The sequence below is a fragment of the Nyctereutes procyonoides genome, unplaced genomic scaffold, assembly GCF_905146905.1.
Source record: "Nyctereutes procyonoides isolate TBG_1078 unplaced genomic scaffold, NYPRO_anot_genome, whole genome shotgun sequence".
Lineage (NCBI taxonomy): Eukaryota > Metazoa > Chordata > Mammalia > Carnivora > Canidae > Nyctereutes > Nyctereutes procyonoides.
The window spans coordinates 31,159,761-31,174,949 of NW_026575133.1; the positions used below are offsets into that span (position 1 = coordinate 31,159,761).

At 53.8% G+C, this 15,189-nt stretch overlaps 1 protein-coding gene across 2 annotated transcripts in view; it reads right to left on the reverse strand.

Moving 5' to 3' along the window:
* Window positions 1-13,539: 13,539 nt before the first annotated feature.
* The window catches only part of CUNH10orf143 (chromosome unknown C10orf143 homolog), a 34,788-nt gene continuing 33,138 nt past the window's right edge, over window positions 13,540-15,189 (reverse strand). Inside the window, exons 4-5 of one of the 2 annotated variants that reach the window (XM_055346168.1) lie at window positions 14,542-14,779; window positions 13,540-14,100 (exon numbers count right to left, since the gene is read on the reverse strand). In XM_055346168.1, coding sequence (XP_055202143.1) covers window positions 14,090-14,100; window positions 14,542-14,779 — 249 coding nt within the window. In that variant the 3' untranslated portion in view covers window positions 13,540-14,089. The other variant, XM_055346167.1, reaches the window with a different exon arrangement.

Here is a 15,189-nt window from a genome sequence, read left to right on the forward strand (position 1 = left end):
CATATTACAACGCTGTGGCCTTGGCCTCCACCCCCAAGTCAGGGATCTCCCCACCTCGAGGTCGTGTACATAGAGACCCACTGGAAGTATTTTTTCTGATTTAGCTCCAGGGGAAAAGGCAGTTTCTCCTAAAGAACAAGCGTGCTTCCTTTCCCCCGGCCGCCGGGACATGCATCAGACTGTCCTTCGGAGGCCAGAGAAGGTCGTACTTGAGTCTGGTGGCCGGCTCTCTGGCCCCGCTGCCTCCTCTCCAGGCCAACATAGTTTGTGTCAATGCTGGAGGACAGCGGGGTAGGTAGGGGCTGCGATGGCCGTGTCCCTCCCAGGCCCCACCAGCCCTCGGCCAGTGGCGGCAGGAGGCCCAGGTCAGGAGCCCCCTTCTCGCTGCTGTGCTCTGTCTTTGCTGCTTGCTTCATTCCCATGCGCGGACTGTGCTGTCCAGGCCGGCAGTGACTCCCTAAGGGTGGTGGGCGACACAGCAGGCAGGTCCAGGTCTGCCCGCGTTGGGCCAGGGGGCCCTGCCCAGGGATCTGCTATTCCCCAACCACTGGAAGGAAGGTGCCCAGGCAGCCTGCAGTCGCTGCAGAGGCATCTGGCTCTCACGGTGGCCAAAGACCGACCATCCCTCCCTCCCTCCCTCCTTCCCTCCCCTTCCTTCCTTCCTTCCTTCCTTCCTTCCTTCCTTCCTTCCTTCCTTCCGCCTTCCCCCTCCTCCCTCCCTCCCTTAATATGTATCCCTTCATTTAAGAGAGACAGAGAGGGAATGAGCAGGGGAGGGGCAGAGGGAGCGAGAGGGAGAGGATCTCAGGCAGACTCCCAGCCAAGCGCAAAGCCAACGCCAGGTCCGATTCCATGGCCCCAAAATTGTGACTGGAGCCCAAACCAAGAGTTGGATGCCCAACAAGCTGAGCCCCCCTGGCACCCCAGAGACAGCTGCTGACTCAGCAGACATCGTTGGGTGGGGGGGGATTTGGGTTTTCTGCTGCTGGAGTGACGAGTCTTCAGGCGACACACAGTAAGCACCACTTGCAATTCTGGGAGTGAGAGCATTCCTCTGGCTGAGCCGAGTCTGGGATTTTTGACCTTGAGGGCATCTCTAAAATTACATTTAGAGAATCTGGGACACCTGGGTGGCTCAGTGGTTGGCTGTCTGCCTTCGGCTCAGGGTGTGATCCCACAATCTGGGATCGAGTCCCACATCGGGCTCCCTGCATGGAGCCTGCTTCTCCCTCTGCCTGGGTCTCTGCCTCTCTCTCTCTCTCTCTGTCTCTCATGAATAAATAAATAAAATCCTTAAAAAAAAAAAAAAGAACCTGAACATTTAGAGAATCTGAAAGTCATAAGAAATGCTTAAAATTTTAAATGAAAAATTCAGGTATTCGATTGTTTACTGCTCAGGGTCAAAGCTGAGAAAGAGGGAAACAGCAACACTTAGAAAGGGATGATCGATGATAAAATTAGGGGTGAGTTCAAATCTTGTGGCAGGTGTTCTGTGCTTTTCTCAGCCTGCATGTATGGCTTTCACCCAGGAGAGGGCCATCTAGACACAGGAGACACAACTCAGGGTGGAGTTCAGGACCAAGGCGTAGGTGGTGGACCCTGACCTGGAAAGACGCCTCCCTGGAAGCTGTGGGCACAGGGCCAAGGAGCAGGAAGGGGACCCTCGGGGCCCCACCCCCTCAGGATGCTCACACGCCTCACAGGGCCAAGGAGCAGGAAGGGGACCCTCGGGGGCCCCCACCCTCTCAGGACGCTCACACGCCTCACAGGGCCAAGGAGCAGGAAGGGGACCCTCGGGGCCCCCACCCCCTCAGGATGCTCACACGCCTCACAGGGCCCAGCTGCCCAAGCACACTGCAGGCTTCACGGCAGCAGGAGCTCTCAAAACTCTCAAAGGTCATTAAAATCCATTCAAACTGACCCTGCAGATGGACACCAAACCCGTCTGGGTGCCAAAATGCTCCACCCAGCACTGGGTACCACCGAGCAAAGCACCATCCCCGCCGTCCACTCAAGCCCAGTGCAAACCTCGCTCAGCTACACCATTCAGTTTTACGTTTGGCATTTTCTTGTCTCCAAAATGGGTAACAGTACCTGCCTCGGGGCCGTGGGGGGTCACGGAGCCACCAGCCTCCCCCAGGGTGTCTGGGAGGAGCACCTGCGTGGATGGGCGTGGGGCAGTGCTAGGCTGAAGGCTGAGCCAGTGTGACTGGATACGGCAGCAATGGCACGGTGACCTTGTCATCATCGTTGAAATATAAAAGTCACTTCAGCCACCAAATAAAGGCAAAATATGGAAAAGAAAAAGGCAACCTTTTGTAGTAAAGCTTTACAATGTGTTTTAAAGAAACTTGCAAACCAACACTTGACATTTTCTACCTCAAATAACATAGGGGACATCTGAATTCAGTCCACATAAGCTACCAAAGAAACAGGAGTTAGCACTCAGATTCCCTTTTAGTAATTATTCTCAGAGAGTGTCTTCAACATAGAGAGCGTGCGGCAACCACGACGGTGTGAAGGCAGGCGGGAGCTGTGCAGGCCCTCGGCCAGGGGCAAGCCCTGCTCCAGCACCAACCTGTGCCCCGGCCCCAGCCAGGCACCCGCCTCCTTGTCTCCAGAGCAGGTGACCCTACCTGCCTCGGGGGACCATGAGGGGACTCCCCCAGCTGCTGTGTGGAGGCGTCCAGGACGTGCATGGACAGAGCCAGCGTGGCTGTAATTACAGACCCTGGGTTGTACTACTAAGCCAGCGTGCTCCTTGTTCTAAGTTAATTTTGAAAGAACATCTTAAGAAATACCTAAAAGCAAAAGAAAAATACAGAGAATCACACCACACACGTTCTCACCAGAATTAAGTGTTAACGCCGGGTTATATTTGTGTTAGATTTTTAAATTAGTTAATCATGACAGCAGCAGCTGAGTTTCCTTTAATCACGGGAACTCGTCCCCTGCTGTCCACTCTCTCCCTGCCTGGCCACCAGCATCCTCCTCACCCTACAGAACTTGCTTTGTCCTGACGCCTGCCAGGTCCAGGGGGAGAGAGGCCGAGGCAAGGGCACCTGTGCCAGGGAGAGCGGCCGGGCCCCTTGGGAGGAACCTGTGGGAATAGGGGCCAGGCGGGACAGGAGAAGCTGGTCCCAGGCAGTAGCAGGAGCCGTCGGGGCTGATCCCACAGGGAGCTGGGCATGCAGCTCTGCAGTCTGAGCACCCACAGGTGAGCAGCAGCAGGAGCCGTCAGGGCCCATCCCACGGGGAGCTGGGCATGCAGCTCTGCAGTCTGAGCACCTGCAGGTGACTGCAGTCTGAGCATCTGTAGGTGAGGGGCAGCAGGAGCCATCAGGGCCCATCCCACAGGGAGCTGGGCATGCAGCCCTGCAATCTGAGCACCTACAGGTGAGCAGCAGCAGGAGCCGTCAGGGCCCATCCCACAGGGAGCTGGGTGTGCAGCTCTGCAGTCTGAGCACCTGTAGGTGAGCAGCAGCAGGAGCCGTCAGGGCCCATCCCACAGGGAGCTGGGTGTGCAGCTCTGCAGTCTGAGCACCTGTAGGTGAGCAGCAGCAGGAGCCGTCAGGGCCCATCCCACGGGGAGCTGGGTGTGCAGCTCTGCAGTCTGAGCACCTGTAGGTGAGCAGCAGCAGGAGCCGTCAGGGCCCATCCCACGGGGCGCTGGGTGTGCAGCTCTGGCATCTGAGCACCAGCAGGTGAGGCACCGGGGCTCTGTGGACCGCACACAGGCCAGTTGGCTCAAGCTCTGGGGGGGAGGCAGGATACCGGCCAGTCCTCCAACATTCAGGGCTTCCCCAGGACAGGTAGTGGAAGGACATAATACCCCAGAGGAAGCGACCAGGGGCCTGGCCTGGCTGCAGGGAGGCCAACAGTGAGCGGCCTCAGGTCTGCCGGGTCTCATCAGGTGCAGGTAAATCCAGACACCACCCCTATTCCCCTATTATGAGCATTCTTAGGAAAATACAGGATTAAAGGAGGAGTTCAGACCAGGATGCTGGGGGATCAGAGGAGCCCCAACGGCCTCATGGATAAATTAAGTATCAGTGGAGTATTTCAAAATTTTTGCAGTAACTTTGAGGAAAAGAATACACATCCTAAGAAGGTTTTCCAATCATGTCTGTTAACACCAGGGGACAGTTGGTGGACATCCTGTGTGTGATAAACAACTACCATCATATCTGAAAACCACATCTGGGGGGCAAATTGTATGACCTTATCGTCTATACGAATTGTCCCAAAATGTCACTTTGACCCAGAGGTTCTCAGACTAGAGTGGAGTGTGACTACATGAAATACTGCTCAGCTGCCGCGGGACTTCTGGAGGCTGTGAAGGCCGTGGAAGCCACAGCTGCTGTTCTTGGGGCTTCTGGGGACACTGAGTCAGATCTTCTGGGTCTGGCCTCCATGTCCAGGATGGTGTTTTCCAGAAGACGACTCAGAACGCATGGGGGCTGCATGGGGGCCACATGGGAGCTTTTCCACTTGTGCCAGGACTTCGCTGTGGAACGTGAGACTCAAGGGGACACGGGACGGAGCCAGCCGTGGGGATCTGCGGTCTGCACGGGACAGCAGCCAACGTGGGCTTCTCTGGAGCCTGGACTCTGGGACCACAGGTCTCGAGCACATCTATCAATTAGCTGGGATGCCAGTGAAACCGCGCTGTAAGTGGAACCATCTGGGGAGACAAAGGGTCCTTGTGAGAAGCCTCCCCCTGCTCTGCTGTCAGGGTGCTGCCCTAACCTCAAGGAGCTGCTGCCCCGGGAGCAGCAGAAAACCCTCGAGCGACCCTCCCCGCGGGGCAGCACTATCTGGACCCAAAGGGAGAAGGAGCAGAGTGGTGCTGTAGCAACAGGTCAACCTTTGGGGGTTTTTTTGTTTTGTTTTGTTTTCTGTAAATTTTATTGTGATAAGAACACCTAACATGAGCTCTAGCCTCTCAGAGGCTCAAGTGTGCAATACAGTGTTCTTGGCCATTGTGCAGCGTGTCGGTTTTGTGCAGCTGGAGCCATACACCGAGCCACAACTCCTCGCATCCGGCCACTTCATCTTTTGCTTCTAGGTCTAAACTAGACCCCTCCCTCAGGCAGAATCGTGCGCTATTTGTCCTCTGCGACTGGCTTATTTGACTCCGCATAGTGTCTTCCAGGGCCTTCCATGCTGTCTGATAACGCAGGGCTTCCTTCTTACAGCTGAGTAATATTACACTGTGGGTACAGACCACGTTTTCCTTACCCGTGTATCCGTTGGTGGACATTAAGACCCTTGGAATAATACCGCTATCAACGTGGGAGTGCTAACATCCTTCACAGATCCTGACTTCAAATACCCAGGAGTGGAGTTGCCAAATCACGTGGTAACTATATTTCTCGTTTTTGGAGAAACCTCCGTACTGTTTTCCACGGCAGCCACACGAGCTCGTGTCCCCGCCAACGGCACAGAGGGGCTGCAATTGTTCCACGAAACCGCCAACACTCAGTGTCTTGGTTTTTTACTAACGGCCATCCCACAGGTGTGGGGAGATCTCACCGTGGTTTGGGTTTGCACCTCCCTGATGGCAAGTGATGCTGAGCATCTTCTCCTGAGCCTGTTGAAGGCATCACGGTTCTCGACTTCAAACGTACGTGCTGGCACACAGACCAGTGGGACAGGATACAGAGCCAGACACAGACACATCCGCCGTCAAGGGGCGTCGACAGGGGCGCCAAGAGCACACAACGGGAAAGTCTCTTCACCAAGGGGCGCTGGGAAGACTGGAGCCGCGTGCGGAAGAATGAAACGGCACCCCGTCTCACAGCACACACAGCACTCGACCTACAGGTAAGACCTGAACCCAAACTTCCAGAAGAAAACATGGAGGAAAAGCGTCATGACACCGGTCCCGGCAGTGACGTAGGTCACGGGGGCAGGACGCCAAAAGCACAGTGTGGGAGGGGGACACTTGACGGGATGAGCACTGGGTGTTATTCTGTATGTTGGTAAATTGAACACCAATAAAAATTAATTTATAAAAAAAAAAAAAGCACAGTGTGGGCACAGGGGGAAGGGACCCTGCGGGACGGTGGAAAAGATGTGTTTCTAATTCAAATTGACCATTAAGAGGCTTGTCAAGAATTTTATTTTTTTTAAGGTTTTATTTGTTCATGAGAGACACAGAGAGAGGCAGAGACACAGGCAGAGGGAGAAGCAGGCTCCACGCAGGGAGCCCGACGCAGGACTCGATCCTGGGCCCCAGGATCATGCCCTGGGCCAAAGGCAGTTGCTCAACTGCTGAGCCCCCGGGCATCCCAAGAATGTTTAAAAAAGAGACTTAGATCATCACTGAACTGGCTTTCCTGCAACACGAGTACGTGGGTCTCGCCAGAACACCAGAAAGACCGCTCTAATTGATGTGTACGTTTGCGGTTGATGGTTCCAACTTTTCTTGTCATTGTATTCTTTTTTATGAAGGTCTTGATTAAATGTGATTTAAGTTTGTATTTGTGTAACTATTTTCACGTAAGTAAATTCAGATGTCAGTAAACAAATCTGGTCTGTCCTGAATTTCGGCTAAAGAGTCACCGTGTATTTGCAGATGCACAATTAACCTTCCTGACCCGGGCAAGGCGCGCCGAGCGCCGGGGCTCCTGCTCCGGGAGGCAGGCGCTCCCCACGCCTCCAGAGCCCCCGACTCTCCTGTCTACCGGGAGGCTGGGAGCGTGGGTGCCGTCCTCGGAGGATGGGGGCGTGTGGAGGCCCACGTGGGCTCGGCTCGAAGCCGCAGTGACCCCGCGGCCAGCAGGGGCCCCGGGCATGCGGGGCAGCCACTGGAGGCGAAGCACAGCTGGGCCCGTGACTCCGGAGGGAGATGGAGCCCCAAATCCACTGGAGGAAAGCGACGGTCAGCCAGAAGCCCGCTGGGTCCGGGAGCGGCGGGAGGCACAAGCTCACCCTCTGCGTCCCGTCCCCCCCGCCCCGTCGGTGGGCCCCGCTACCTGCGGCCTCCGGGCAGGGACGCGCACGGCCTCCACCCAGCAGCCCCGTGCCCGGCTGCCCAGAGCGGCTCCGTGAGTCCAGCCTACCTGCCACCCGGGCTGCGCCTGACGCCTCGCTGTCCGTCCACGGGGGCTGGGCACTGAGGGGCTCGGTTGGGGACCGGATGCTGGCCTCCCCCTTCCCAGGGCTCGGGAGAGGCCACGACTGCTGAGGTCTAGACACAGATGGGCCCCTCTGTGGGACCAAAGCTGCGGGCTCCGAGGGGCCTGAGCTGAAGGAAGTCCGGTGTCTGAGGAAGACTCCCAGCGGAGACGCAGCGTGAGGCCCAGAGCTCCACACTGGACTCCCTGTCCTCCTTCGTTTGTCAGCTGGGCCGTCCCTGCGGTGATGGACAGACGGGCGACAGAGCCACACACGCTGCTGCTGCTGCTCCCTGAGACCTGCCCCCGTCACATGATTCATTAAAGGCAGGTGTCCTGGCCGACACCGGGTCACTGCCCAGCGCTCTGTCGTCCAGCGTCCCCTGACCCGGCCTGTAACTTGGCGGGAGGCCCGGGAGGGCCACCCCCTGCAGGACGGCTCCGCATGGCCGGGAGTGGAGCCTGTCCAAACGCCTGCCGGCGCTGTGTGCCCCCAAACATGGGGATCGAAGACTCATCCCCAGCTCTCTGCGGCCACCTGCCCATGGAACCTAGGGTGGGGGGCGGGTGTCTGAGTCCCCAGATTATCCCCGGGTTTCCAGTGGCTGGAGGAAGAGAAGTGGAGAATGAGTGATGAGCATGTGGACCAGTCACCGCCGATGATCCTGGGAGGCGAGGGGAAGAACCGCCTCCACTTCGCACAAAGTCCTGGTAAGCCTTGACTGGATGGGTTTCTCACTGTGGTAAAATACACATGACCTAAACCGTGCTCTTTTTAAGCATCCACGTCAGTGGCATTAAGCATGCTCACGCTGTCGCGTAACTCTCACCGCCACACTCCCCAGAGCTGTTTTATCTTCTCAGGCTCTGGAAGTCTGTCCCCATGGAGCCCCCCTCCCTGGTGCCCTGCTGAGTCCCGCCCAGTCTGCGCACAGCCCTGCCCTCCTGCCAGGCTGCAGAGCCACGAGCTCACGTGTGCACGCTGGCCGGAAATCCTCACCAAATTGGCATAAGGATTTGTAAAGAACCAGGCCACAAATTTCTAAAGGTGCTTTAAAATGTGCATAGAAATCCCAAGTGCCAGTCCTGCACAGAGGGCGGCCGCCCCGGGGCGAGGTCTGGCTGGTGCCCTGCATGCGGCCTGCCCTGCTGGGGAGGGGGCCCGGCTGTTAGGCCCCGTCACTGACGTCCTGGGACTCAGGGCAGTGGGCTCTGAGGCCCTGAGCACAGTCGTGCAGTTACGGTCACTATCGCCGGGCCGTCAGAGCATCTCACGTGCATCACTCCACCACTCACTGCTCACAGTGGGTCCTGAAGCATTTTCCAGAAGAGGAAACCGAAGCCCAGGGTCAGTGCTGGGAGAAGCAGAGGAGTCCCAGGCGGGCACCTGCCCCCCACCCTGCAATCCTCCAGACACCACCACCCCCGGTAGTGGGCTTGGGGGCTGCCTCACCTGGCAAAGTTAACTATTCAAATTCTTCCAGAAAACTGGAGATACTTTCCACGTAGAAGCAGGGAGCTGTCTGCACCTCCACAGAGGCCCCATGTGCTCACATTCTCAGGGGCTCAGGGACGCCCAGGTTCTCAGAACATGGTGGCCACATCTCGTGGGAGCTCATGGAAAGGCAGAACTCAGGGACCCGCCCAGAACTAGTGTTTGCATCTTAATGAGACCCTCCCACCCCTGGGACCCACGTGTGGTTGGAGGAGCACGTTCCCCGGGGGCAGGTGCTGGGGTCCGAGAAGCCCGGTTTGCACAAGCCACTGTCTCCATCAGAAGGGTGAGGATAATCATTCCCTCAAAGGGTTTTAAATTGATAAAAATGATCATTCGGTACACTTACGTATGACGTCGCTAAGTACAGAGAAGCTTCCTTCTCATGGCATTTGGGGGAAAAAAATGCACTATTCAGTTTTAAACAGCAAGATTCCAGGAAATGATCTGGAATCACTTATAATCAGAAAATGTAATGGAAAAAAGATAACCTAGGATTGAGCTGCGAGTACTAACAAAACAAAAACCAAAAACAGAAAGAAAAGGAAGCCCTTATACATAAAGGAAGCCCTTACATGTAAGAAGTGTTTATCGTAGCAAAATACTCCGTGTCTCTGAGTGGTTAAGTCTCAGTGCTGGAAAGCTACTGCTTATCCTGCAATTAATCAGTAAATTCAGCAGAAATCCAATTGATATCTCACGTGGCTTTTATTTTTGAAATCTGATAAAATGATTCTGACGTTGGTTTGGATGAATAAGCCTGTGAGAAAAGCCAGGAGCATTCTGACAAACAACCGGGGACGATGGAGAAGTAGCCCGTCCACACGAGAACATGCACTGGGCCTAGACCCCAACTTTCCACTTTTCTGCATGTGTTATGTTTTAATAAAAAAAAGCCACACACATGCATGCACCCCCCACACATACACGTGTGCACACACACACAGGCACACGCAGTGCTACAGCCACCAGATGAGAAAGATCAAAGAACAGAAGAGAAAGCACAGAAGCAATCCCATATATGGTAGACATGGAATTTACAATCAATCAGTGGAGAAAAATGTGGTTAGAATAACTGGCTAATACTGGTGAAGAAATCAAGCTGAATGTATCACCCTTTGCCCCCCAAAATTTTTACCTAGAGCAGTTTTTAATTTTTAATTTTTAAGATTTTATCTATTTATTCATGAGAGACACGGAGAAAGAGGCAGAGACCCAGGCAGAGGGAGAAGCAGGGTCCCTGCGGGGAGCCCCACGTGGAACTCAATCCCAGGACCCTGGGATCATGACCTGACCTGAAGGCAAATGCTCAACCACTGAGCTACCCAGGCGCCCCTCGCTAGAGCAGTTTTAAATGTTAAGATGAAATAAAAATCTTGCAAAGTTGTAGATGCATAGCGACATATCAATTCAAATAATGTACAGAATTTGGGGGAAAAAGGGCCTTTCTTGAGTGACTCTCAGGCTAGAAACCAGAGAAAAAGAGGCTGACAGACATGACAGGTAATCCTCCATGTGGCTACGGGTACCATAAGCATCGCTGATGGTAAATAAAAATTATAAAGTGGGAAAAATATTTGTAACATATGAGAGAAAAACAGACTTACTAGCCTTCATATATAAAGAAGTCTTATAAATAAATAACAAAAAGATGCAGGCCCCAATAGAAAAGTGGGAAGACGGGAAGTACACAAAAGATACGCACCCAGCCAATAAATGTATCAGGAATGGGCTGCAGGACACCCAGATTAAAAGAATGAAGTCAGCGGCAAAGATCAGAAAGCCAAGGATCGAAAAAGAACTTTCCCCAAAAAACAAAATCGAATCTGATCAAGCTTTCAGATCAGCTACCAACTTACAGGATATACAGTGGTCAGAAGAGTAGGTAAAACATGAGACACGATCAGCACAATCTTGACACAAACTCTACACACAAACCAGTTTCTTGAAAGTACAATCAAGGGGGGTAAACAGAAGGGAGATGCTTGATCAGAAGACACCGAACTCATCAACTCGCCGGATAGGTAGACCTTATTTGGATCCCAATTTGTACAAGTTGTAAAAAACCAAACTGAACCAAACCAAACCAAACCAATCATTTATGAAACTGCGAAAGCATGCAGAGCTTTGACCAGAGCCTAGAGACTAGAGCACACGGAAATGAGCACGGTGACCCGACATTACGTGTGGGACCTGCTTCCGGGGCGTGGAGGGGGTGGGCGGCCGAGCCAGCCCTGGGCTGAACGCTGCCCGAGACGAGCGATTGGAGTCCCCTGCACTGTTTCTTCTGCTTTCAGACGTGTTCATAATGTTCCAAGTTTAAAAAGAGAAGGGACATGGGCTCTTGGGACCAACATCCTGGAGGGCAGACAACCAGAATGTGCCCTCTGTCCCACTGAAAGTTCTCTTGTGGAAATAATTGGAAAACTTTCTGGAAACGTGTAAGAATGATTATCAAGCAATTTTTGTAAAAAGCAAGTAAATAGATGAGCAGTAAACGGATGGAGGAATGAGGAGCAGCGACACACACGTTCCGTGGGGACCGGACGGGGCACTGGGGCATTTCTGCTCAAGGGGATGATCTGCAGCCGTTGAAGGAGGGGACCTCGTACACATTCACACCAAGAAAACATGCACATGATGTTCACACCAAAAGTACACGTCTATGGACGTACACGTTTACGGAGCCAGTGTTACAGGGACGGACATGGAACTGCCACCTTCAGTGGCGGGACTGGGATGACAGGGTTCTGGAGATTTCCATATTTGTAGTTCATTTTCAGTGATGGATAATTTTTCCTGTACTAAGCATGGATCTGAGGCATAACTTTAAATGTTTCAGAAAGAAATTTGTAAATATATCTTTAAAGGAGGCAAAACATTTCAAATAATGTTACCATCTCTTCCTTAACCACTTAACCATGCTTTTGAGTTTTCTGAAGTGGGCGTTTTAGAATTTCTCGGTGTCGAAGCCACCATAAACCCATTTGGTGAAAGGATAAGAGGGATATGCTCATGTTTTGTCCCTGCACCAAATACAAACAGCAGATTGTGGGTTAAAGGACAAACCGAAAGGTTGTGTAACGGCAGCACGCACACACAAACACAAGCCCGCTTCCTCGGGGTGCGAAGGCAGGTCTTTCCCTCCTCTTTTGACAAGTAAACACCGATGAAGCCCTTTAAAGGGATGAGCACATTTCGTGGGCAGCCTCAAGCCTGCCACGCTGGGTGTCCTGGCCTGGCCTTCACCTTGAAGACGGAAAAGACGTCCCCACACTTACCTACAGACTTTATAAACCACTTTTGGCAAAATGGTAAGACGTGGTGTCCCAGCTGTCAAAACACTGGGCCTGGGCTCCAGGGCGGAGTACCTGCCACTACCCCACGCGACATTCTCCTGCAACAAGCGGAAGCCTCTACTGTCACACTGCAGCGGGCCACGCGGGCCCAGTCACCACCTGCTTCCCTGTCTCCACTTCCCACGTCTTCTACAGCGAACAAGCATCACTCGTATAGTCATGAAACGGCCAAGCAAACAAGAAGTTTTACCTGGACACTGATTTCCCTCATAGGCTCCAAGCTGCAGGGCCCAGGAGGTGGACTGGGCAGGTGGGAGAGCTGAGGGTGAGGCCAAAGGCCGCCTTGGGGAGGCAAGGCAGGGGAGGCCGGCCGGGGGAGGCCAGGCTAGGATGGGCCCTGGGACGGGGCCCCGTGGTGGTCTAGTCTGACCCGGCCTGAGCTGACTCAACATGCTGAGCTAACACCGGAGCCGCACCTTGCGGGCACCCCGCCGACTCGCTCTTCCGTGAGCGTTCCCTCCCAGCCTGGGAACTGGAGGGATTCATGGGAAAGCTGCCGGTCCAGCATCACCCCACCGTTGTCATTGTCCCTGCTGCTCTAAGCTTTCGTGTCCTCTGGCTTCCCAGAGAGGTGTCCGCTTTGGGGTTTGAGGGGTCACGCACTGGGGCACAGGGGCGACCACCAAGGGTCACCCAGGCCATGCGTGCATGCCTCTCTCTGCTCCCAGCAAACCCTGTGGGCCATCACCCCCTCCCACAGACACCCTGGGGGACATGAGCCTTGCACCCCATCTGGCTGGCTCTGCACGGGGTGCCTCCCACCAGGCAGGAAGGGGCAGGGGGCTTACTCTCCACGGAACAAGCTTTCTTCACCAAGTAGCGATGTGTGTGCTCATTCCCCAGCACAACTAAGTAAACGTGCGGCCTCTTCCTCTCCCCGTGAATCTGGGCGAAACAGACGGGCTCACGCCCAAAAAGGAATGCTGTGAATCTAAGAAGCTCTGCGCCCCCACGGTTTCTCTAAGAATTACGACACGTCTCCTTTAGCAGAGAGGAGCACAAGAAAGCTCCCTGATGGCACCTGTTTCACGGCCACAGACCTCAGGCTCGCCGCTCCGGGCCTGGGCATCCTGGTGAGGACGGCTGGCTCATCCCCGGCAGTTGGTGACCTGACTCTGGGCCACAGGACTTGTGACCTCCCCGAATGCCGAGGGCAGTCTCCTCTTTCCTGCAACACAGCAGTGCCCTGTGATCCCGGATAATCCACAGCACAGCTGGTGTCGTACGGGTTTCCTCCCAACACCCGGTCTGCCCTTCTGTGCCACATGAAGTCCCTCCACGACCACACGCCGTGACCGCTGGCAGGCTGGCCCTGCGGATGTCGGTGTTGAGGGGCGGCCGCTGGCGGGGAACAGGCCATGGGCATGAGACGACCAGGCGGGGAGTGCAGGGCCTCTGCCCACCCCCCCGGCCTTGGAAGGGTAAAGAGCCTGAGAGCGGAGCTGGAACCCGGTAATTTTGTGAGGACCGTGTCTGGTAAGTACTAGGACATCTCAGGAAGCCTTCAGATCCAGGGAAAGTGACACCCGTCTCCACAGTCAGATGATGCATTGAAAACCCAAGAAAAGTGAGAAATTTCCATTTTAATATAAAAGAGGCCCTGTGCCCAATAACTTCATTTGGGGAATTACACAGAACGGATTGGACACCAGCATTTAGTAAAATTCAGTTTAAGATTATAGAGTATTTTAAATATAAAAATAAATCTCTTAATTAAAAATGAGCATATAAGGAGCCCTGGGTACATCCACAAAACTACTGGAGAGTCTGAAAGCAGAGCTACATCTGGATATGGTTCCATGAGCCACAGGGTTCTCTAACTTCATAGGAAATTTGACACTGAAATGTTCTGTAACTTTTACATGATGCAAATGATTTCCTTGTCAAGAAAGATACATCTGAAGGGTGCAGCAGGTGCCAACAGTCCCAAGGCTCCTCTGAGGTGATGGGGGTCCTCCTGGCTCTAGCGCAGTAGGCGATGGGATCTCCTGAACCGGCGATTCCAACAGGTGGGTGCCCAGGTCCATCTGTGAGATTGACACTTGTTGGCACATGGACGTCTTGAGACCCAAACTGGAACCTTCCAGCTTGTTCCTTAATGGTTCTCGGTGTGGTTAAGATGTCCCTACGATGATACAAAAATACATCGTGGGAATTAATTTATCGTGGCTGTCTGTTCACCCACATGAATGAAGTACTGCATTTAAGATGACAGGGCTACCACTTGTAAAGGGTGTTTTATTTATGAAGTAAATACACATTTACAGACTATATATTAGCATGTAATAAAAGATATTTAAAGCACTTCCTACAGTGCCTGTTACATAGAACGTCCTCAATAAACATCATTTTTCTTCTCCCCTACAGTGCTATGAGAAAAAAAAGAGTGAAAATATAATTTATATATTCATAAAACAATTAAAAAAGAACAATGTTGTCTAAATATTGAACAGGGATCCATCACAATGGAGCTGTAGTGGCCCCTCTCAGGGGGACCAGGCTCTGGAAGTGACCCAGGTTTGTAACCGTCCAGGACTGCTGCCCACCTCACCTCATGCCTCCTCACCTTCACCCGCAGAAATAACTGGGAGGACCAGATGGCTAGGGGCGGACAGGTGGCCAGACGCTGTGCCACTGTGTAACGAGGTCTTGTCCAGCATGTAGAAACCGTTGTCCCACTTGGCCACAATCCCGGCAAAGAGCGGTGTGGATCTGTGGCCCAGTAGCAGGAGCCGGCAGGGGAGCCCTGCTCTCCAAGACCACATCACGATGCCAGCGGGCTGGTCCACGATGGTGTTCATTTCCTAGAAGGCAGTGCTGCCCTAAGCCATGGGGACCCAGCCTGAGAGACCTGGGACTGGTGAGCAGGAGGCAAGGTGGCACCCAGGCTTGTGAGCCCCTGTGTCACAAGGGTGGATCATGCAGGTGGATTGGAAGGGGATGGTCTGGAGGCCGCTGATTCTCCCTGCTGAGGGGTCTGGAAGGCTTCACAAAAGAGAGGACCAAGAAGGCAGAATAGAATCTTTCAGGGTTGGGGAGGGCCTCCCAGGTAATAGGAATGGCAGGTCAGAATGTTCCAGAACTAGAGAAGTCATCTGGGATGAGGGAAGCCAGGGTTCACAGCACACACAGGCAGGGACAGATCTGTCTGGAAGCTCAGGCTGTACCCTGATTGTGAATACAGGCAAGTATTCAACAGGCCTGTGTTTCCCAA